This window comes from Oncorhynchus nerka, linkage group LG4 (assembly GCF_034236695.1).
Source record: "Oncorhynchus nerka isolate Pitt River linkage group LG4, Oner_Uvic_2.0, whole genome shotgun sequence".
Lineage (NCBI taxonomy): Eukaryota > Metazoa > Chordata > Actinopteri > Salmoniformes > Salmonidae > Oncorhynchus > Oncorhynchus nerka.
This window is the reverse complement of record NC_088399.1, coordinates 50,498,783-50,523,583: the sequence shown is the minus strand read 5'-3', so window position 1 is coordinate 50,523,583 and position 24,801 is coordinate 50,498,783. Positions and strand designations below refer to the sequence as shown.

General features: G+C 43.2%; 1 protein-coding gene across 5 annotated transcripts; it reads left to right on the top strand.

The window, feature by feature from the left end:
• Positions 1-291: 291 nt before the first annotated feature.
• On the top strand, positions 292-18,455 carry LOC115127122 (proline-serine-threonine phosphatase-interacting protein 2-like). 5 transcript variants are annotated; one of them, XM_029656777.2, is made up of 14 exons: positions 292-429; positions 1,349-1,449; positions 9,573-9,647; positions 10,443-10,477; positions 10,613-10,719; positions 10,991-11,053; positions 14,441-14,539; positions 15,770-15,815; positions 15,946-16,025; positions 17,085-17,183; positions 17,372-17,468; positions 17,695-17,779; positions 17,963-17,994; positions 18,137-18,455. In XM_029656777.2, the coding sequence occupies exons 1-14, from the start codon at positions 397-399 to the stop codon at positions 18,151-18,153; spliced, it is 969 nt and encodes a 322-aa protein (XP_029512637.1). In that variant the 5' UTR covers positions 292-396; the 3' UTR covers positions 18,154-18,455. The 5 variants fall into 5 exon arrangements, with proteins under 5 accessions (XP_029512637.1, XP_029512631.1, XP_029512624.1 ...); XM_029656771.2 differs by having other exon boundaries at positions 17,963-17,999; XM_029656764.2 differs by having other exon boundaries at positions 17,963-18,005.
• The last annotated feature ends 6,346 nt before the right edge of the window (positions 18,456-24,801 follow it).

The window sequence follows — 24,801 nt, the reverse complement described above, 5'->3', positions numbered from 1 at the left end:
TTCTGTATGTCAGCTTGTAAATGAGGATGTTTAACTGTTATCCAGATATATCCCAATTTCATCACATCTATTAAAAGCATATTTACAAGAGAATGATATAAATACAGATAAAAGAGGAACCAAGAGGCAATATAATATATGAATTGGCAGACTCGGAGGTCCTTTCTTCTCCTGCTCATCTGCTTGTGACCACCAAGTGGCACCAAATCCAACAGAATCTATCTTGCTCGTAGGTCGGTGGGAGTCTCTCGGTCGTTAGGACCCAGAGAAGGAGTTTAGTGCTCCGCGGTATGAGTGGAGTCGTGAACGCACCCTCCATTGAGAAGTTCGTCAGTCACTCACACGGTAGCAAGCTGCGGAATTTGAAGAGTTCTACTGCCGTTATTCTTGTCTACAATGAGAGAACTTCACTTTAAGGATTGCTTTTGGGTGAGTACAAATGTGATTGCAGAGCGATTTGTTTTTAGAGATCTAAATGTGATTTTCAAGTTATGCAAATGTGTTCTTTCATTTGTAAGGGTGTAAACACAACATAAGCCTATACAATAATAGAACAGGTCTAGCTATGTCTATTTGTTAAGTAATTTAAACTTTTTTAGAATATTACATACCTGCATGGATTTGGTTCTGGTCCTTTTGAAAACCTTGTAATGTCTAGATGCAAATCAGAATGGCAGGGTTCAGGAGTATACCCCATACAGTGTAGGCTATATCAATGCAGGAAATGTAAAACTTGTAACGTTTTTGAGGTTTAAAAAGTCTTCTTGTAGTTGGTCATTTCATCTCATTTGATTTTACCATAAGTAAACTGTAAACTGACAAAAACGTCCATTAATTTGCAATCCACATAAGAATTCACATTTGCTGTTGCTGCAGGATTATTTTCCTGCTGTAGCGAACTGGCTCAAATTGAATCATTCTACATCTGTAGGCCTACTGTACCTTTCAAATCACATGTGGTTAAAAGGATTATGCCATTCTCTCATGCAGACATACATTACAGGTAACTTCAACTGCAGTTTAGCACACAAAAAAAAACACCAATTTATTCATGCTCACAAAATACCTCTATTGCTTCATTACTGTTTTCTGTATTGTTTGCATTCTTTGATGTATCGTGTGCTGTATGTAAGGGAATCTTTTACATTATGGATCATTTTGGTTGGAGCACTTTGGGGGTCTTCTCACTGAATTTTTGGAATGGAGTTGTTTCCTTTTTGATAGACTGTTAAATGGCAATACAGTGAGGTGTATAGGGGTTCAAATGACCACTACTGGGAGGGTGTGAGAGGCACTCCATTGTGTGCCGTGATTACGTATTGCTTTTCCACATTCCCAAAATTGCCAGAACAGGGATTTCACCGGCACTGGGGGTTATGAAAGTATCATCCAGCACCTCAACGATGGCAAGAAGACATGCAAGGAGATAGAAGACTTCATGAAAGCCAGGTGAGAAGCCATGTAAGATATCATCCAATAGAAACCATGCATTGAATCCTCAGATTACACTGTTAAAAATGAAGTGCTTTGCAACACTAACTAGTGCCCAACTGAACTGGCACCACCTTAAAGAAAATCTTTGCTGCTATTGAAACATATGGTTGTGAGACATTCATCCTGAGGGGTTATGGAATATGGCGTGTTGTAGCACCACATAATCAAGAGTTGTGCAACACCTTGCAATAGCCTGGGAGCACTAACCCGGAAAAGTTTGAAATTATGGCATTTCGAGTCCTATGTGGTGAAGAATTAGATTACTTCTCTTTTGGTGTCGTTTCCTCTCTCTAAATCTTCTAAAACACTATTGTGGTGTTTCAAATCCTGTCTAGTAGGGTTGTGCGGTATCCAGATATTCATAACGTTATACAGTCCTTCGATTTAGAGTATTACTGGCTTAGTAAGTGGAGTCAAAAATGCAAAAAAAGCTCATTGAGCCTCTAGTACCAGAATGCTAACAAAATTAGCACAAGTAATTGCGATTTTCCTTGAAGGCTGATAGCTAAATATGCTAACAAGCACAAACGAAAATAAATAAATTGCAAAGATAGTCAATCCAACCCATAAAGTTATCAATATATAGGTAAGGTATTTTTTGGTGAGTTTGGACATTTACAAGCGAATGTGAACGAGAGACATTGTGCAAATGAACAAACTTTTGACACATGCTTGTCTGAAGGAAGAACAGTACTGACTCTGAAGCAGCATGTGTTCACACTGTACTATGCTCGGAGCAGACAGGCCAAGAACGAAGAGGAGAAAAAACGCAAGGCAATCGAGCAGTGGCAGCTGAACAGATAACTCACCCAAAGGGCTTTGACTTCTCAAACAAGGAAGAAAGCGAACACTATAAATTAGGGGTCGAGTTAATGCAGGATTCTGCATATTTCACGCAGGATTTTTTTTGTTACTCATAAGAAATATCTTGCTGCATTTTATAAACAAAGATCTAGAATGCTTCTTGTCATTTCTGCTCGGCATCAGACTAATTTTGTGCTTCAGTTGCACTTTCCACTCGGATGAGAATTCACAAACGGGCTTTCTGTCAGCAGACAGCGCTCTGACTAGGGTGACCACATTTAAAATACCCTAATGCGGGACAACGGGATAATTTAATGGGACATTTGCAGTATAGTGTAGCCTACACCTGAATATGTTTTTCACACACACAAAAATCTCCCTCCCGCTGCAACGAGCAAGCCTCCCACAAAATGTTGTGATCCAGAAATGAGAGACTGTGGCTGTTTTATGACAATCTGGGAATATGTGGCCAAGGAAACATTTCTGGTTGGTCTTAGTTAGGGAGACTTTTAAAACGGGCTTGAGTAAAGTAGCAGCAAATATGTTGAATGAGCATTGAGAGTTTGACGAAATTATCTTATTCTTCAGTCTAATACGGCTATTTACTTACTTTTGTAGCTTTTCGTTAGACCCACACTTTTTGTAAGTACCGGTAGTTAACTGTCTTCTCCAAGTTCAACTGGAATTTAGCCTAAAAGGATTTGACACATGTGATTTGTTGACGATAAGACACTGGCCTATGTAAATATCGGATCTCATCAATGATTGGAGAAGTATTTGTCACCAGCACCACATCCTCATGATGTAATATCATGTCATAAGCGCAAAGTGACCACAAAAGAGAGGTTGGAATGTAAATTCTCATCGAATTAGTAGGAAGTCTGAATGAAATACGGAACAAATCTATCTAATTTAGATTAGTGGTATTTTCATTTGTTGATCAAATGTGGCACATAATTGTTTGGTTGCGGGACAAAGGAACGACATGCAGGACTGTCCCGCACAATCCGGGACATGTGGTCACCCTAGCTCTGACTGATGTGTAGCTACTTTTCTCCAATAGTTTTCTTGGTGTAGCTAGCCTACTTTTCTCCGGTAAAAACTTTAAAATATACAAATGTATTGAAAAACTTCAAATACATAGTTTCAATGGTATTGAAAAACAATCCAATTGCTATTTCCAAATACTTCAGTATACGGTATATACGATATACCGCCTAAGCCTACTGTCTCGTGCAGAAATAGTTTCCAAATGCTGTAAATGGGTATCCCTTTTCTTAGTGTATAATCACTGCTCTTATATGGCATGTTGACAAACTCTACAGTAATCCCAAAAGTTCAAATGCGCATTACGCTTTAACATAGGACACAAGATTGTTTTGTGAAAGAACAAATTAATACGTTTCGATAATTCATTTGTACAAAATAGCTTTTTCAACACATGATTCTGAAGCTTCAAATGCGTTATTTTTCTTTGCAAATGATCAAATGACAACTTGAACAGGTCTTTCATATTTTTATATTCATAAAGAAAGTTCAAAGATCTCTAAGCTATTTATCATATTAATATTCTTCAAAAGTAACAGAAATGTAGAATTATATTGTATATCAATGGGGGGAAAAGACATGCAAAGACTGCTTATGTGAGCATTAGCACTTAAACAAACCTTGTGCAAAACTTCAGACCAGGGCTCAAGTCATCCATTACGTTAATGTCTCAGACCTGAGTCTTTATGTTCAGTGGATTGAATGACAGTAGAGTTAAGATGATGATATGATTGACAGCTGACAATTCAGTTGGCATGAGTTTGTGAGTCTTGTCTTCGCTGGCTTTGGTAAGGATCGTCAATAGGCGCTACAGCAGTTAGCATCCATGAATGGGGTAGGCCAATGCTAGAGCAGGCTACATTTGCAGTGGCTATTTACTGTAGCGTATAACATGTGGGTCATACATCAAATAATAGATACAGCTCATAAAGTTACCAGGCAAACAAGCCAGCAGTATTAACTGAAAAGCCTGCCGTAATTTACAACAAGTGCACGAAAGGAGCAAAACTGCAAACAATGACATGTGGCATCATGAAAACTCATCAAAATTACTATTAAGCTTTAGTGGCTGATATTCTACACAAAACCCATGTTCTCATTGAGTGAATTCCTTTTATGTTTCCTTCCTTAACGTGAAAACATTTTGTACTCACATTTTCATTGACACATACTTCCTTGGATTGTTTTGGAGAGTTTAATCTGAGCGTCTGGTGTGTTTTCACCTGAGTTCGTGAAGGACCAACAAACGTGGCAGTTTTTTTTACTCAACCATAGAGTTAGCTGTTAGGGCACACCTTCCACGAATCAAATCAAATCAAATCAAATTGTATTTGTCACATACACATGGTTAGCAGATGTTAATGCGAGTGTAGCGAAATGCTTGTGCTTCTAGTTCCGACAATGCAGTGATAACCAACAAGTAATCTAACTAACAATTCCAAAACTACTGTCTTATACACAGTGTAAGGGGATAAGGAATATGTACATAAGGATATATGAATGAGTGATGGTACAGAGCAGCATACAGTAGATGGTATCGAGTACAGTATATACATATGAGATGAGTATGTAGACAAAGTAAACAAAGTGGCATAGTTAAAGTGGCTAGTGACATAAGGATGCAGTCGATGATCTAGAGTACAGTATATACGTATGCATATGAGATTAATAATGTAGGGTAAGTAACATTATATAAGGTAGCATTGTTTAAAGTGGCTAGTGATATATTTACATCATTTCCCATCAATTCCCATTATTAAAGTGGCTGGAGTTGGGTCAGTGTCAATGACAGTGTGTTGGCAGCAGCCACTCAATGTTAGTGGTGGCTGTTTAGCAGTCTGATGGCCTTGAGATAGAAGCTGTTTTTCAGTCTCTCTGTCCCAGCTTTGATGCACCTGTACTGACCTCGCCTTCTGGATGATAGCGGGGTGAACAGGCAGTGGTTCGGGTGGTTGATGTCCTTGATGATCTTTATGGCCTTCCTGTAACATCGGGTGGTGTAGGTGTCCTGGAGGGCAAGTAGTTTGCCCCGGTGATGCGTTGTGCAGACCTCACTACCCTCTGGAGAGCCTTACGGTTGAGGGCGGAGCAGTTGCCGTACCAGGCGGTGATACAGCCCGCCAGGATGCTCTCGATTGTGCATCTGTAGAAGTTTGTGAGTGCTTTTGGTGACAAGCCGAATTTCTTCAGCCTCCTGAGGTTGAAGAGGCGCTGCTGCGCCTTCTTCACGACGCTGTCAGTGTGAGTGGACCAATTCAGTTTGTCTGTGATGTGTATGCCGAGGAACTTAAAACTTGCTACCCTCTCCACTACTGTTCCATCGATGTGGATAGGGGGTGTTCCCTCTGCTGTTTCCTGAAGTCCACAATCATCTCCTTAGTTTTGTTGACGTTGAGTGTGAGGTTATTTTCCTGACACCACACTCCGAGGGCCCTCACCTCCTCCCTGTAGGCCGTCTCGTCGTTGTTGTTAATCAAGCCTACCACTGTTGTGTCGTCCACAAACTTGATGATTGAGTTGGAGGCGTGCGTGGCCACGCAGTCGTGGGTGAACAGGGAGTACAGGAGAGGGCTCAGAACGCACCCTTGTGGGGCCCCGTGTTGAGGATCAGCGGGAGGAGATGTTGTTGCCTACCCTCACCACCTGGGGGCGGCCCGTCAGGAAGTCCAGTACCCAGTTGCACAGGGCGGGGTCGAGACCCAGGGTCTCGAGCTTGATGACGAGCTTGGAGGGTACTATGGTGTTGAATGCCGAGCTGTAGTCGATGAACAGCATTCTCACATAGGTATTCCTCTTGTCCAGGTGGGTTAGGGCAGTGTGCAGTGTGGTTGAGATTGCATCGTCTGTGGACCTATTTGGGCGGTAAGCAAATTGGAGTGGGTCTAGGGTGTCAGGTAGGGTGGAGGTGATATGGTCCTTGACTAGTCTCTCAAAGCACTTCATGATGACGGAAGTGCCCCCTCTCCACCTCCATGCCTCAGACTTGGGGGATTTCTGAACAGTACGGCAGCACAATGTTTGTATCAGGACTCAGGATAAGACCCAGATGCAGAGAGTTCGAATAACAGATGTTTAATAACAAAACAGGGGGCAGGCAAACTGCAGGCAAACTACAGGGCAGGCTGAGGTCAGTAAGGTACAGAACAGCAGGCAGGCTCAGGGCAGGCTGAGGTCAGTAAGGTACAGAACAGCAGGCAGGCTCAGGGCAGGCTGAGGTCAGTAAGGTACAGAACAGCAGGCAGGCTCAGGGCAGGCTGAGGTCAGTAAGGTACAGAACAGCAGGCAGGCTCAGGGTAGGCTGAGGTCAGTAAGGTACAGAACAGCAGGCAGGCTCAGGGCAGGCTGAGGTCAGTAATCCAGGGCAGGCTGAGGTCAGTAAGGTACAGAACAGCAGGCAGGCTCAGGGCAGGCTGAGGTCAGTAATCCAGGGCAGAGTCAGTAAGGTACAGAACAGCAGGCAGGCTCAGGGCAGGCTGAGGTCAGTAATCCAGGGCAGAGAACAGCAGGCAGGTCAGGGCAGGCTGAGGTCAGTAAACCAGGGCAGAGTCACAGCAGGCAGGCTCAGGGCAGGCTGAGGTCAGTAATCCAGGGCAGGCTGAGGTCAGTAAGGTACAGAACAGCAGGCAGGCTCAGGGCAGGCTGAGGTCAGTAATCCAGGGCAGAGTCAGTAAGGTACAGAACAGCAGGCAGGCTCAGGGCAGGCTGAGGTCAGTAATCCAGGGCAGAGTCAGTAAGGTACAGAACAGCAGGCAGGCTCAGGGCAGGCTGAGGTCAGTAATCCAGGGCAGAGTCAGTAAGGTACAGAACAGCAGGCAGGCTTAGGGTAGGCAGAGGTCAGTAAACCAGGGCAGAGTCAGTAAGGTACAGAACAGCAGGCAGGCTTAGGGTAGGCAGAGGTCAGTAAACCAGGGCAGAGTCAGTAAGGTACAGAACAGCAGGCAGGCTCAGGGTAGGCAGAGGTCAGTAAACCAGGGCAGAGTCAGTAAGGTACAGAATGGCGGTCAGGGCAGGCAGAATGATCAAAACCGGAAGAACTAGAAAACAGGGACTAGAGAGAACAGGAGTACGTGACAAAACACGCTGGTAGGCTGGACGAGACAAGACGAACTGGCAACAGACAAACAGAAAGCACAGGGGAAAATGGGCGACACCCGGTGGGGGGGTGAAGACAAGTACACGACAAGTGAAACAGATCATGGTTGTGACAGTTTGACGTTTTCATTTTGCCTTTAATCTTAAACCTTTGCCTTTAAATAGGGGGCCCAAATTCATCATACGGTACGTGACTGTGTGGTTGAGTGGGTAAAATTCCAAAGAAATTGGAGGTTCAGGGGTTCAATTCCTTCTTCTGCCTTTCCAACTTTCACTCCATAATAACGATGGAATTTCGCCTCCCCAAAAAATCTCCCTAGGCCCTATTCAGACTTGAGATAAGTTGATTTAACATTACTTGAATCCATGTTTTATTGAGTCCATGCTAGGTCTACTTATCTCAAGTCTGAATCGGGCCACATGTGCTCAGTATAACAAGGGCGGTTGAGCACAACCGTTTAGTCCTGAAGATTGGCTGAGAGCATTAAGGCAGTGTTTTGACAAGCAGGACCCGGGTTCACATCCACCTCACATGAATACCAGTGATGAAGGACCATTTTACACATTACCTCATGGTACCTCTGCTATAACTTAGATTGCCCTAAACATTTTGATTGTAACAATATTTATCATCATCTTACAATGGGTCCTGGCAAATGTAGCCCATAATTAGTGCCACGGTCTATCCTAGAATAGGTATTCAATTCCCAGTGTCTTCTTTAAAATGTTGATTCAAATATTGACTAAACATCATCATCAATCAAATATTGACTGAAAATCATCATCAATCAATATTTATGCCATAAACCATTTGCAATTTAAAACCATCAGATTGGATGCGAGACCGTCTGCCAAAACATACTTTTTATGAGTTGATGCTGCCTTTTTTAGTCTCTCTATTTTGTTAACAGTGTACTACAGAGAATATGCTCTGGAAAAGAGACTATGAATGCCATGGTTCTGTTATAGGTGACAGCGCCCACAGGCTCTGCTGCCATGTCGTTCTTGTTGTTGTCTGTTTGTTTTCACCGAATATCAGCAATGTGTTGTTGTAGGCTGACCTTTTCAAAGGGCATTGAGGATTCGTTCCACGACACAGAAGTAAGATAAGGAAGTCATTTAAGGGATGATGCCCGAGAAGCCGGCGTTTGGAGGATATAATGGCACGGGTGTTGTTAGGCCCGAGACGAAGTGGTTCCATGTAGAACTATTTGGGGTTCCAGGTGGAACCCTCCGTAGAGAAGGGTTCTACCTGCAACCACAAAGGGTTCTTCAAGGAGTTATCCTATGGGGATAGCCAAAGAACCCTTTAAGGTTCCAGATAGCACCTAGTTACTGTGTAATACACCACACGATTTGAAGGGGGAGAATTTTCCCCTAATCTAAATAGACACCTTTCCTAACCAACTGATACAGCATAGTTCACCAAAGTTCATATTATGAATAATTTCTATGTTTGATTTTGTTGTCTCTGTAACGACTGCGCTGAGAGTCGGGAAGCAAGGACAGGGAGTGTTTTAATAAATAAACAAACAAAACAATTAACACGAAACACAAACAACACATGAAACAGAGTCAATAACACCCGAGGAAAGAACCAAAGGGTTGTGACAGATATAGGGAAGATAATCAAAGAGGTGATGGAGTCTAGGTGAGTGTCACGCTGGTGCGCTTGACGATGTTGACAGGTGTGCGGGATAATCAGCAGCCTGGCGACCTAGAGGCCGGAGAGGGAGTATAGTTGAGCCGGCTGGGGCGCAGGAACCTGCCAGACCGGCTGAGGCAGGGGAGCCTGGCGATCCGGCTGAGGCATGAAAGCCCGAGGAGCCGGCTGAGGCAGGGGAGCCGGTAGCGGCTCCCGGACCCGCCGTCATTTACACTGACACAAAAATACATATATATCATATTGAAAGATATAAAGTGTGGTTTTGCAAATATATTGCAGTCATATGTAGAATTTTTTTTTGAAAAAAGCAGTTGAATTTTCTTTATCTCATGGACACTAGGACCCTTCGGTGGTGCAAATCTTCACACTATAGCCAAATCTTCTCTCATGCACATGTTGTAGATAACATTTGTGAACTGTTTACCTTGTTGAATGCACCTCTGAAGAGATGTGTTTGGTCATCTTTCAGAGCATCCATAGAGGAGAAGTATGCCAAAGAGCTACTGGGTCTCTCCAAGAAGGTGTGTGGGTGCAATGAGATGAAGTAAGTCCGTCTGTTGTTGCCGATGTTATCCATGCTGTAGACGATATTGCTTGCCATCAGTCAGACACTGTGAAAATGTATACAGAAATCATTTGAAAGGCCTGCTATTGAAGGTAGAGATGCCCTTGTAATGGGCTTTGTTGAAAGCCCTTAAAAGCCATCACATAACATGTGTAATAGCCTTCTTATTACCCTGGTGCCAATCTGTCTCAAACAAGACAAGTAAATGCAAACTTGCAGTGAAATCAGAAAGGTTTTCAGACGCCTTTTTCCACATTAAAGCCTTATTCTAAAAATGGATGAAATAGTTTTTTCCCTCGTTAGTCTATAGACAATACCCGATAATGACGACGCAAAAACCTTTTTTAGTTTTGTTGTTATTATATTTGGGTTGTTGATATTGCCTGGCATGCAGCCTTCAGATGGCACACTAGAAGGCTGTGGATCTGCCCACTGATAGCACTGTCTTTGCGCATTGTATGATGGTTTGCACGCTTCAACGGCTCATTGACCACGCAGCACTACACGCATGAGCGTTATTAGTGCATTTGTGTTACACGATTGAATTATTGTTGGGGCCTTTTTCTGTCGGGAAGGATTCTGTCAGTGGTTTGAGTGTCCATCCTGTTTCAGCTCGGTCACATGCTTCAAATGGTTTTGTGGTTAAGGCCTTTTCTGGTAAGGGGGGGGGGGGGCTCATTCTCTTCATTCTTAGTTATTCTTTGTTATGTGAGGTCAGGTTGTTTTTCATAAATTCCATTTCATCATTTTACATCATTTGTGTGTTTTTTTTAGCACACTGAAGAGATCGCTGGATGTGTTCAAACTGCGTAAGTGTTGCAGTCACAACAATGTGCCTGATGATATATGATGAAAACTGTGCTACGAGTTGGTATTTCCATGTGATGTGTGTTGTGTCATCCACATAATTTACTCATTCACTCAAACCCTCTTCTACAACATAGAGACTGAACATGTGAGTTTGTCACACCTACAACTGGCACAAACAATGAGGGATGAGGCAAAAAAACTTGGGGACTTCAGGGAGAGACAGAAAGAGGCAAGGAAAAAGGTACCATTGCATTCTATCAACTACTTAAACCCCTGAAATAAATGTAGGAAATTTAAAACATCTTTAGTTACTTATAGACCTAATAATGCATTGCTAATACAGTGCACTCTGCTTAATAGTGAATGCGTTTATAGTGATCAACCACTTATAACTGCTTACATCAAATCGTCCTGCATGGATGTGACAATGCGCACTGTAATTGCAAATCAGGGATTTATCATCTCTATCGTCTTAGGTACAATATAATATCTTTGACACTTCTTCTTCGCAGGTTGAACAACAGATGGATGCCCTACACAAACAGAGGGCCACTCAGTTCAAGAAAACCATGGAGGTAAGCTGGAGAACTTTCCTATATTATTAGTCAAACCACCAGTTATCATCCATTCTGTCATCTAAAGTCATGTCTAGTTTCAGTCATCATGTTACCAAAATGTGAAACAGACTATTGTAATATAAGTCATCCTTCCTCAACAGCCATGAGAAGTGAATAAGGGGGGGAACCTCTCAAATAAATAGGAAGTTACATTATATGTACTGAGGCACCTCGAATGAAGGGGAAGTTATTATAAGTTAGTACATTTTGGCCTCCAGGGTGGCTCAGTGGTTAAGGGCGCTGTACTGCAGCGCCAGCTGTGCCACCAGAGACTCTGGGTTCGCGCCCAGGCTCTGTCGTAACCGTCCGCGACCGGGAGGTCCATGGGGCGACGCACAATTGGTCTAGAGTCGTCCGGGTTAGGGAGGGTTTGGCCGGTAGGGAAATCCTTGTCTCATCGCGCACCAGTGACTCCTGTGGCGGGCCGGGCACAGTGCGCGCTAACCAAGGTTGCCAGGTGCACGGTGTTTCCTCCGACACATTGGTGCGGCTGGCTTCCGGGTTGGATGGCGCTGTGTTAAGAAGCAGTGCGGCTTTGTTGGGTTGTGTATCGGAGAACGCATGACTTTCAACCTTCGTCTCTCCCGAGCCCGTACGGGAGTTGTAGCGATGAGACAAGATAGTAGCTACTAAAACAATTGGATACCACGAAATTGGGGAGAAAAAAAGGGTAAAATAAAAAAGTTAGTACATTTTATTATTACATACAGTGCCTTCAGAAAGTATTCACACCCATTGACCTTTTCCACATGTTGTTGTGTTACAGCCTGAATTTAAAATGGATTAAACAGAGATTTTTTTTGTCACTGGCCTACACACGATACCCCATAGTGTCTTGCGATGGAGGATACCACGCTCATCCAAGTTGAGCTTGTCTCACTCTTGAAGAAGACATCTGCTTTTCGTGTTGAATGTTTCCGGTTCTTGCCCTTTTGGTTTTGAACTTGACAGTTTGTGTTCCATCACTGGGCCGATGCTCTCACCTTCTCTTTGTACCTGTCACCACCTCTGCTTTTGAGAAAGGCATGATGGATCTGGTTTCTGTTGTTGCTGCATACACAGCGGAGACTGCCATTGACCAGGATATGTTTGAGTCTTGTTGTGCATCGATTTCAACTCCTCTGAACATTCTGTCATCAGTGTTTCGATGTCTATTTGGCATTCTGGACAAACGATCAGCGTCAATGTTCTCTTTGCCTGGACCATATCTGATAGTGAAATGGAAATTGGCGAGTTCTGCAACCCATACGCACTCCGTTGCGTTCCAGCTTGGCGGTCGACAAGACGTAGGTACGCGGATTGTTGTCACTGTAGGCTGTGAAGGTCGGTGCACAGTACAAGTAATCGGAACTTTACTGTGATTGACCAGTACAGGGCTAGAAACTCACATTTTCCTGAGTGGAAATGGTAGTTTTTCTCAGGTGCAGTCAAGGTCCGAGATGCATAGGCTATCATACGCAGTTTTTTTTGTGTCTTGTTTCTGATACAACACAGCTCCTAAACCTTTGTCTGACGCGTCTGTGTGAATGATAAACGGCTTCGAGAAGTCTGGGAAACCGAGCACAGGAGGCTGTACTAAACGGTCTATCAGCCGCTCCATTATCTGTTGAAGCGTATCAGTCCACGTCATTGATTTGTGAGAGGGCAATCCTCTTGTTTCCCCCTTTGTCTACCATTTCTTTGCTTTGTTGTGTGTACCTGTAACTTCTCAGGAGACATTGTGAGCAGGTTGTAGAGGGGGCTAGCAATGCGTGAGAAGTCTTTGATGCATTGCCTATAGTAGCTCAGCAACCCCATGGTTCCTCTGAACTCTTCTCGTGTACTTGGTGTTTTGTCCTTCAGAGCTCTGACTGCTGCAGTATCAGCTGGATCGATTTTGCTTCCCTCGGGCAGACACTATTCTCCCTAAAGAGCGATCCCTCCGCTGTGAATATCTCACACTTTCTGGGCTTCAGCTTTATCCCATAAACTCTTAGTCTCTGTAGTACTTTTCTAAGGATGTCGATATGGTTCTCAAAGGTCTTGCTGAAGACGAGGTTGTCGTCCAGATACAGGATACAGATCTCATCTGTCAAGCCATCCAAACATTCCTCCATACAGCGCTGGAAGGCTGCGGGTGCATTCATGAGTCCAAACGGAATCCGAACCCACTCATACAGTCCCCAGGGGCTCACAAAGGCTGTCATGGGCTTGCTTTCCTTTGCAATGAACCCTTGGTGATATGCTTTTCCCTGATCCAAGAGTGAAAATCAGGAATGTCCTCCAAGGCTGTCCATGATATCCTGTACTCTGTGTATTGGCTGGCGGTCAGGGTGAGTCTTCCTGTTCAGCTCCCTGTAGTCTGTGCACAGTTGTAAGCTACCGTCCTTTTTACTTACACATACGACTGGGGAAGAGTAAGGAGAGTTGGACTTCTCCACCCAACCCTGTGCTATCAGGTCATGCACGTAGTCTTTCACCATTCGTCTCTGTGTGCAGTATTTCCGGTGTTCAGCCCAGAGTTCATTTTGCCGTTCTCTCGAACAGTAGAGTGTTTTCTTACAGGATGGGCACTGTTGCAGTGCATGGCCCTTTTCTCTCATTCCACAGGTTGTACAGTGTTGGGACGTGTCTGTGTGACTGATTACTCCCTGTTCCACAGGGGCAACCTGTCTTCGTTTTAAAGGAACCTCTTTGGTTGGCCTTGTTTCTTCTAAACCAACAGCCTGCCAGGAAGTGGTCGCTGCTCCCACATCTGTAGCAGTGCTGGCAGTACTTATCTGATCTGCTCTGATGGCAGTGGAAGCACCTTCTCATATGGGCACGGTTTGGGGTTGCATAGTATCGCTGTGGTGCATATCTCTGCTGGAACTGTGCTGTTTCTCTCACCCTTGGTCTGTGTCTCGGCTGGAACCGGGATACTTTACCTGTGGTTCATATCGCTGTTGATGTAACTGGACAGTATCTCCCATCCGTCCTAGACCACGAGCTGGCCAGTGCTGCTGCGGGGGGGGGGGGGGGGGGGGGGGGCTTGTGCTTTATAATGTGCTGTCATGTTATCCTGTTCTCTGCTTGGTGGTGGGGGATATTGCTGCGGTATGAACACAGGTTGTTAAATGGGTTCTATGGTTTGTGAGACTTCAGCACTCAAGGTAACACCATCATATCAGACCTCAGTTTTTTTCCCTATGGTAGCAGCAATTGACAGAACCAACACTGTGGTAGTTGACTTCAAACAAGTGACAATGTTTTAGAGACTTTCCTGTTGTCAGTCGTTCAGTGAAGAATAGCATAGTCAGTAAAGCGTTTTCACACATTCAGACGTGTAACCCCACTTCCCCTGTTATTCTATGTCGTTAACCAAAGTCAAAGAAGACATATGAGCAAAAGTGTCGAGACAAAGAGGAAGCAGAACAGAACATGAACCGAAATGCAAGCACCAGTAACGCCAAGCAGCAGGAAAAGGTAAGCTTCAGAGAAACGGACCACACATTGTCCCGGAGGCAAAGTTTCAAACCCTGACTGCACCACTTTCCATTCTATGTCCTTCTCCTCTATCTCCCCCATCTCCATAACTTATTCACTGTATAAAAAAAATATTAAAAAACATGAACGTGACAGTGCAGTCAAAATGGTGGTTTTCCTGTTTTTTTTAAAAACAATATTTCAACACAATGGGGTCGAAACACTCTGAATTTGTGAAAATCATGATAATGCTCTTTTAGTGCTTTTTGAAAGAAAAAAAACACTTGAAATTTCAGCCTGTTCAAGTGGGATGGTATTTTTGTCCCACCGCATGTCATCCCAATCTGATCTGATTATTCTGACCAATGAGCAGTCATCTTTCATTTGCATTTACACCAATTCATTGTTGAATACTCGTTTGTGATTGGCTTGAAGGGCTTTTTAGACCGTGCATTATTTCCCTTCTAATGCACGGTATATCAACACGGTAGAATTCAATGGCTATATTTCATTCTTACATGTTCTATGTTTGGACTGCTTTTGAAAGCAAAAGTCGAATTTAAAAAAACTTATTGGCATTGTTTAATGGGATTCGTCATTCATTATTTTCCATAGAACGAATAGCCCCACATGAATTATCTCTTACATGTATCCTGCTACTTTGAAGGGATAAGTGGGGTAGGCTCTAGTCTAGAGTCCTCCAAACAGGGCTGTGTATGTCAATATACTGTGTTCACATTTGTATCAACACGCCCACACAATCAGACTGAGCATTTCAATGGCAAAAGGAGGCTCAGGGAAATAAATGATTAAAAAAAAGCCTATTTTGTGTTTATTTTTGTGAAATAAACACACAGTGATTTATTAGACATACAGTGATGATTTAAACATGTCATTAAAAAGACTGCTTGGGGGCTTCAAAAAGAAACAAAAATGCTGGCGACACTAAATGAGCTGAGTGAGCCATGAGAATCTGTTGAGCTAAGGAAACAGCAGGCCTATTTTGACCACAGGAATTAGACCGCAAGAATTAGGCCTACACTGACCACAGGAAGAACACGGCTATCTAGCTTGTACACCGTTTGTGAAGTGGACATGTTCCAATATGACGACATACTTTTACTGTACACTTAAAAGAAAAGAAAATAAGTAAAGTAACGACCTGAACACAAGGAAGGGTTACATAAAGTACCGAATATGTCCTCAGTGTTTTTCCTTGTCATCTTTCAGCTATTTGCGAGAACAAATCAAGCAAAAATGAATGCTGAGGTAGCTGGTAAGAATGACAACCTATTATCCCTTTTGACTCTTGTCCACCATAAACAGGGGAAACCACAAATCATCATCTAGGTTATGTGCTGATAGTATGGTCTCCAAAGATGTATGTTCTCTGATTGGAATCCCAGACAGGCTATACATGCAGAATGTGACTGCGCTGGGAAGAATCAGGGAGGACTGGCAGAAGGAGCATGTCAAAGCATGCGAGGTAAGGGCCAGAAAGCATCAGAGTATTTTTGTTGGTTTGTTAGTTGAATACTGTATTACTTGTACATTATTTGTAATATTTGTACTATGCCGGACAAGAAGGAAACCGCTCAGGGATTTCGCCATGAGGCCAATGGCAACCGTTACAGAGTTTATTGACTGTGATAGGAAAAAAACAGAGGATGGATCAACAACATTGTAGTTACTCCACAATACTAACCTAATTGACTGGTTTTGGCCTTTCTAGGGAGTGTTTCCTAGCCACCGTGCTTTTACACCTGCATTGCTTGCTGTTTGGGGTTTTAGGCTGGGTTTCTGTACAGCACTTTGAGATATCAGCTGATGTACGAAGGGCTATATAAATACATTTGATTTTGATATTTTTTTTTTTGACTGAGGGAAAAGAAGGAAGCCTGTACAGCAGTGTATCCTAACCTCAGTCCTCGGGACCCCAAGGGGTGCACATTTTGTTTTTTTGCCCTAACTCTATACAGCTGTTTTTTTGCCCTAACTCTACACAGCTGATTCAAATGATCAACACATAATGATTAGTTGATTATTTGAATCAGCTGTATAGTGCTAGTGCAAAAATCAAAACGCAACCCCTTGGAGTCCCGAGGACCGAGTTTAGGCAACCCTGCTGTACAGAATAAAATGTTTCCAAAACATGTATCCTCTTTATAACAGGGCACTAAAGTAATACTGAAAAAAAAATGTGGCAATGCCATTCACTTTTTGGGCAAATGTCGAACAATCCAGGTGTGGAAAGCTCTTAGAGACTCACACTGCTGTAATCGTTGCCAAAGGTGCTTCTACCAAGTATTGTCTCAGGATTGTAAATACTGATGTAAGCGCGTTTTTTATGTATTTTATTTTCACTAAATTTGCTGACATTTGTAAAAACATGTTTACACTTTGTCGTTAGGGGTATTGTGTGTAGATTGGTGAGAATTAAAAAAAATTAAATAATCCATCTTGAATTCAAGCTGTAACAACAAAACAACAAAAATGAATACTTTTTGAAGGCATCGTATACCATTTAGTGCTCTGTTACATCCAGGTATTTGAGAAGCAGGAAGTTGAGAGGATTAACACTCTAAGGAACATGGTGTGGACTCATCTCAACCAGCTCTCCCAGCAGTGTGTCACCAGCGATGAGGTAAAGTCACACTTCAAATGCTTTATTTCCTAGGGACTCATCAAGGTGCAATCTGCAGTAGTTACTTACTGGTAGTCAATGTTAATTTTTTGTTGTTGTAAATGATACGCAAAGAATAGCGTGAAGGATTGTGGCTGTAAGGGACCTTCCATATTGCTTGTTTCTAACTTGTTTGTCTGTGTGTTCAGCTATATGAGGAAGTGAGGAAGTCTCTTGAACATTGCGACATACAGGAGGACATTGAACACTTTGTGAACCTCAGACGGACTGGGGATAAACCACCAGGTACAGTTCCTCACTCTTCACGGGTCCGCTTTGTCATCCAAAGAAAACAACAGGCACATTACAGTACATTATAGGTCATCTTAAGGGCGTGTGTGTCATCCTTGATACTTTTATGTAGGCATTAGCCTTGTTATTCGTGTCCGGGCCCCCCTCCTTGACAGTCTAGTTGTTTATTGTAGTTGTACTCACTACTCACCCCTTGACCTGCTCGGTCCTCACTTCTCAGCTCCTATTCTGTATGATAACTTCTACGGCAGTCAGAGGGTCCCCATAGCACCATCAGTCACCCAAATGGCTCCATCTATCACCAGGTGAGTGTGATTTTATCAATAAATGTTTGGTTTTTTCGGGGGGGGGCAAACCAATAATATATTGAAAGGGGAACAACACGCACAACAGAGGATGATTTTCCCCTTACCAAAAAAATATTATTTTTTATTGTAATTCTCATCATGTCATGTCGATTTCTATTTTGTCTGTTTTGTGAACATCAGGAGACCACTGCCTAATCCAACCAACACCGGAGGTGAGGTATATGTGTGTATTCTTCAGTATTACAGCTTCAGTCAAATGACCATTGTCATCACAATAAGTTTGAGCCCACCTAAAACCATGGTTTTATTCGTTTAAATGTTTATTTTTTATTTTTTTACACTATTCGTTTCCAGTTATCTATGGGTATTGATATCGACTGCCTGGTGGAATGCTGAGTGTGGATCCCTTCAGTGATGGATGTAAAGAGTGGACTTTGTGCTTTGTGCATTCAACAGCCTTGACAAACTAATTCAGAAACACCACCAACGCTGACGTTAAGTACAGCATGTTTTGATTATGTCATCATCATTGTGGTTTTATAGCTGTGTTATAAACAGTAAGGTTAAGTGTCATAGCTCATATACAATATATGTCAATTGGTAATATATTTAGTTTTTGTACAGTCTAAACCAGGAAATATTGTTAAAGCAAAAATAAAAGTAATCACTACAACTATTTGTTATTATTATTATTTATTTTTTATTGGCCCATCCACCACCTCCCCTCTTCGGAGGACCAACATAATTGGACCAGAATAAAACTTAAATGTACATCTACTGTACACACATCTTTCATACATGGCACATCTCTCTTTCTTTTCTTTACAGTAGTTACATAGTTGACATACATCACATTCAGATAGAAGGTACCCAAACGCATACGCTATACATTATGTATTGTGTTTTTAGTCAGCTATTATAGAGCATGAGCTTTTAAACCCACCCCTCAGCTACTCTCAGTCCATCTCACCTATTTCCTTAAATTGCCCTCTTATGATTTCCATGTGCCGTATATTTTTCAACTGTGCTGTGATGTTTCACATAAATTCTGAACCTTTCTAATCGCACAGTATCTACAGATTGTAAGTTAAAGATTAATATTTTTACAAAAAGTATTATGTTGTTGATAGATTTACTATTGCTTTCCAAATCTCCCAACAGTGCTATTTGTAGGGTAAATTTTAGGTAAATGTTGAGATTTTTCTGCCATTTCTGAACCGGTGACCAGAAACAAGCTACACAGGGGCAATACTAGAATACGTGATCTAATGAGTCTGTCTCTTCGCAGCAAACTCTGCAGAGCTGAGATGGTTGTATGCCCCATAGACATAGCATTCTGTTGGTGGCAAGAATTTTGTACAATAATTTCAATTGGAAAAACGTTGAATCAAGCGTTGTTTTTTGTATCCGTTTATAAACAATGTGCCATGGAATTGGCACATTGAAAATCTCTTCTCATCTATTTTGTAACCTGTATGGGGCTGCAGTGAACATTTTGGCCCTCAAATGAAACAGGAATATTTTTTATATTTATGACGATTGTTTTGGCCAATTTTGGTCTTTAATAAAGGGCAGACAAAACAAATTCTCAAATGTATGTGTAGGAATCTTGAATGATGATCATACTCTTGTTTGAATAACCTGCTACTACTATTATACTGACAGAGTAGGTGCCTCCCACACATTTCCTGCTCAAGGCTCTGAAGAAGGCGATTCATGCCGAAATGTAAGCCTATTGTTTGTTTGTTTCATCAATAAATCTATATGATTTACGCAAAAACAGAGCGTTCCTTTCTCTTTATTCTCCCGGATGGTCACCAGTTGAAGTATACTGGGGTAAGAAATGCTTTTTGGAGGTTCCCTACCCACTCCTTAATTTTTTTGCGGTAATGCTGCAATCAGTTGGTTGTAATTGTGGATAGCGCAAAAAAACTGTTAGCTGCATATGTGAAATAACTCCACCTTTCCTATTCATAAAATAATAAACAAAGACCATTCCTATTTTTCTATAAATCATTTACATTTGTATCAATTAGTATGTTTGAGTTGAACCGTAATATTTGTTGTAACATTTGTCCTGTGTTTTCTGGAGGATGAAACTGGAATTGCAACCAGCTTTGTATGGCTTGTTTTAGAAAGGGAGGTTAGGTAAGTGAGAATTGAGGGTGTGGAAATGTCCATAGGGGGAGTAGCAGGGGGAGGGGGAGCAGGCAGCTGTCTAGTGGTGGCTATTCAGCAGCCTGATGGTCTCAGGGTAGAAACTATTGGCCAGTCTTTCAGTTATTGCCATGGTGCTCCTGTCCTGGCTGTGTCTGTGATTGAAGCGGGGAGAACAGGGCATCGCTTGTGGTGGTTGGGGGGGACAGGCCAAATTTCTTCAGCATCCTGAGGTTGAAGAATCGCTGTCGTGCTTTCTACGCTAGACCACTTCAGCTTCTGAGATGGGTACGCCTAGGAATTTGAAGTTATTGACCGTCTCTTCGGCGGCCCCATTGAGGAGGATGAGGGAGTGTTCAGCCTGGTTTGTTTCTGAAGTCCACAATCAGCTTTTTTTATTTGCTCATGTTGAGGGAGATGTTGTTTACCTGGCACCATGCCGTCAGAGTGCCTACCTCCCTGTAGGCTGTCTCATCATTGTTGGTGTTGTCAGAGAACTTGATGATGGAGTTGGAACTATGTGAGGGCACGCAGTCATGGGTATACAGAGAATACAGGAGGGGACTGAGGACGCACCCTTGTGGGGCCCACGTGTTGAGGATCAGTGTCGAGGAGGTAATGTTGCCTACCTCCACCACTTGGGAGGGCCCGTCAGGAAGCCAGGACCCAATTGCATAGGGAGGAGTTCAGACCCAGGGCCGTGAGCTTTGTAATGAGCTAATAGGACACTATGGTATTGAAGGATGAGCTGTAGTTAATGAACAGAATCCTCACAAAGGCATTCCTTTTGTCCAAGTGGGTGACTGCAGTGTGCAGTGCAATGGCGATTGCGTCGTCCGTGGATCTGTCAGGGCGGTAGGCGAGTTGGAGAGGAGGTGGGAGGGAGGGAGGAGGTGATATGGTCTTTGACCAGCCTGTCGAAGCACTTCATGATGATGAAAATGAGTGCTACAGGTCGGTAGTTATTCAGTTCAGTTACTTTCCCTTTTTTGAGCATAGGGATGATAGCAGGTGGGTGATAGAGGCCTCAGCTAGGGAGAGATTGAAAATGTCAGTGAATACAACAGCTAGCTGGTCTGCACATTATCTGAGGGCCCTGCTAGACATGTTATCTGGGCCGGCAGCCTTGCGAGGGTTAACACGTTTGAATGTCTTACAGATGTCCTCAGTAGAGACTGAATGTGTAGCCCACGTTGTCATCTGGGGCTCTCCTCGGCAGCTCAAGGTCAATGTGCTCCATTTTCAATTAACTGAAAGTGAGAGGCTGTAATCTTGTATACAGGGAAAATGTCAATTTTTGAGGAAGGGGTGAGATATTCTTATTAATCTACTGGAGAACCAGTTTGGGTATAACTTTTTTTCCCCCCCAAACTCATATTCATTATATAAATAATAAGCAAGTAAAATGTTGTCTGGCTTGCCGTTCCAAACGAAGTGAAATATGTTTTGCTCATATCATTTAAAAAACAAATTGTTCGGTGTAGGCAGGGCCAGAAGTAAATAGGTAAACTGGAATATGACTAAAGAATTAATCAGGGTGATTTTTCCACAAATAGTCAGGCATTTAACTTTCCATGGTAGCAAGATTTTATCTATTTTTGCTAACTTTCTTTTTAAAGTTCACATGCAGCAGCTACTCTTCTTGGTGTTGAAAGCGTTCCACAGGGATTCTGGCCCACGTTGACTGCAATGCTTTCCACAGTTGTGTCAAGTTGGCTGGATGTCCTTTGGGCGGTGGACCATTCTTGATACACATGTGAAACTGTTGAGCGTGAAAAACCCAGCACCAACTACCATACCCTGTTCAAAGGAACTCAAATCTTTTGTCTTACCGATTCACTCCCTGGATGCACATATACACAATCCATATCTCAATTGTCTCAAGGCTTACAAATCCTTCTTTAACCTGTCTCCTCCCCTTCATCTACAATGATTCAAGTGAATGTATCAAGTGACATAGGGATTTTGTTGGGATGGGGGAAGAAGGGGGCGGGGAGGGGTTGGTGCTGTGGGATTATTTAAGAAACGCTTTGAAGACTTAGGGTTTCAGATGTTTTCAGTAGATGGGCTGGGACACTGCTCTCCTAGCTTCAGGGGGAAGCTGGTTCCAACATCGGGGTGGACAAAGAAGAGCTTTGACACCAGACATGACACCAGACTGTCCAAAGCATATTGCAACCTTTCAATACAAGAGGGCTAATTTTGTTTGTTGATTCGTACATGAATATAGAACAATACAGGTGCATGATCTAAAATTCTTAGAGTTGCTTGATAAAGTCAGAATGACTTATGTATAAGTTCATCTAAATATTTGCTGTGGATCAATAAATATTTTTTTTGTGACAGTCACTCATTTATTTAACAAACGTCTGTGTACCACGTAGTTGTTTCCTGTTGTGGTCTATGGTAATCTCACGGCCTGTACTGGTACACAGTACCTTGTGTGACGCAGGCTAGTTTCTGGTTGGTGATTGCTAACAGATCTTGTGGAGACAAATGAACACATGTCAGATTAAGGTTGCATAGACAAGTGAATAGTCTGGAGGTAACATTGCTCTCTAGTGGTATTAATGCACATCGTGGAGGACACATTTCGACAGGGCTGTAGTGGAGCGGGTTCGAGATCTTCAAGTTCCTTGGATCTATCATGGTCCGAACACACCAACGTGAAGAGAGCACAACAATGCCTATTCCCCTCAGGAGGCTGAGAATATTTGGCATGGGAACTCAGATCCTCCAAAAGATCAAAAGCTGCACCATGGGGCATCGACCCCTTGTATTTTATTTGACCTTTCCTTAACTAGGCAAGTCAGTTAAGATTTTTTTTTCCCAATGGCGGCCTAGGAACAGTGGGTTTACTGCCTTTTTCAGGGGTAGGACGACATATTTTTTACCTTGTCGGCCCGGAGGATTCGATCGGTTACAGGTCCAATGCTATAACCATGACGGTCGTCATCGTCATCCATAACCGTAGGTCATAACCGCTGCTTGGCAAAGCACTACAGAGGGTAGTCCGTATGGCCCAGTACATCACTGGGGCCGAGCTTCCTGCCATCCATGACCTCTATACCAGGGGGTGTCAGAGGAAGGCCTTAAAAATGGTCAAAGACTCCAGCCACCCAAGTCATAGGCTGTTCTCTCTGCTACTGCATGGCAAGTGGTACCGGAGCGCCAAGTCTGGGATCAGAAGGCTCCTTAACAGCTTCTACCCCCAAGCCATAACTGCTGAACAGTTAATCAAATGGCTCCCTGACTATTTGCATTGTCCCCCTCACACCACACCTGGTGTCACAGAAAGGCCAAAATGGTCATCAAGGACCTCAGCCACCCGAGCCACAGCCTGTTCACCCCGCTATCATCCTGAAGGAGAGGTCAGTACAGGTGCACCAAAACTGCTCCAGATCACTCAGGACCTCAGACTGGGGCAAAGGTTCACCTTCCAACAGGACAACAACCCTAAGCACACAGACAAGACAATGCAGGAGTGGCTTCGGGACAAGTCTCTGAATGTCCTTGAGTGGCCCCACCTGAGCCCGGACTTGAACCCGATCGAAAATCTCTGGAGAGACCTGAAAATAGCTGCGCAACGACGCTCCCCATCCAACTAGACAAAGCTTGAGAGGATCTTGAGAGGATCTGCAGAGAAACTCCCTGAATACAGGTGTGCCAAGCTTGTAGCTTCATACCCAAGAAGACTCGAGGCTGTAATCGTTGCCAAAGGTGCATCAACAAAGTATGGAGTAAAGGTGTAACTTAGACTCTGGGAGTCAGGAAGCAAGTACAGCGGGTGAATTTAATAATACAAAAAACAGGTAACAATACCAAATGGGTAGTGTCTGGACACGAGAAACATAACTAATAATGCCTGAGGAAAGAATGAAATGGAGTGACAGATATAGGGGAGGTAATCATAGAAGTGATGTCCAGGTGAGTGTCATGAGGTGCAGGTGCGCGTAACGATGGTGGCAGGTGTGCATAATAATAAGTAAACTGGTGACAATGAGCGCCAGAGAGGGGGAGCGGGAGTAGACGTGACAGTAACCCCTCCCTAATGTGCGGGACCAGGAGATGGCCGGTTGCCTCTGATGAGGGACGGGAGCGTGACGAGCCGGGTGAGGTGCGGGAGCCTGACGAGCTGGCTGAGGCATGAGATCCTGACGAGCCAACCGAGGCTTGAGAACCTGACGAGCCAGCTGAGGCATGGAAGCCTGACGAGCCAGCTGTGGCATCCTCGGTAGCTACAGGTGCGCATAACAATGGTGGCAGGTGTGCGTAATAATAAGTAAACTGGTGACAATGAGTACCAGAGAGGCAGAGCTGGAGTAGACGTGACAAAAGGGTCTGAATACTTATGTAAATGTGATATTTCAGTAGTTAAAAAAACAAACATTTGCATCAATTTCTAAAAACCTGTTTTTGCTTTGTCATTATTGGGTATTGTGCTTAGATTGATGAGGGGGAAAACAATTTGAATCAATTTTAGAATAAGGCTGTAACGTTTCAAAATGTGGAAAATGTCAAGGGTCTGAATACTTTCTGCACTGTATATATACAGTATATTTATACTCCGGACTCCGACATTGCTCCTCCTAATATTTCTATATTTCTTAATTCCATTCTTTTACTTTTTTGTGTGCATTGTTGTGTATTGTTAGATATTACTGCACTGTTGGAGCTAGGAACACTTCTCTACACCCGTAATAACATCTGCTTAATACATGTATACGACCAATAAAATTTGATTTGATTCTTATGTATCCTTATGTTTTGCACTGACTCTCTTGCACAGGCTCGATGGACACTCACTGGACTCTAACCACACACACGAACATGAACACTCACACAAAACACACACATGCATA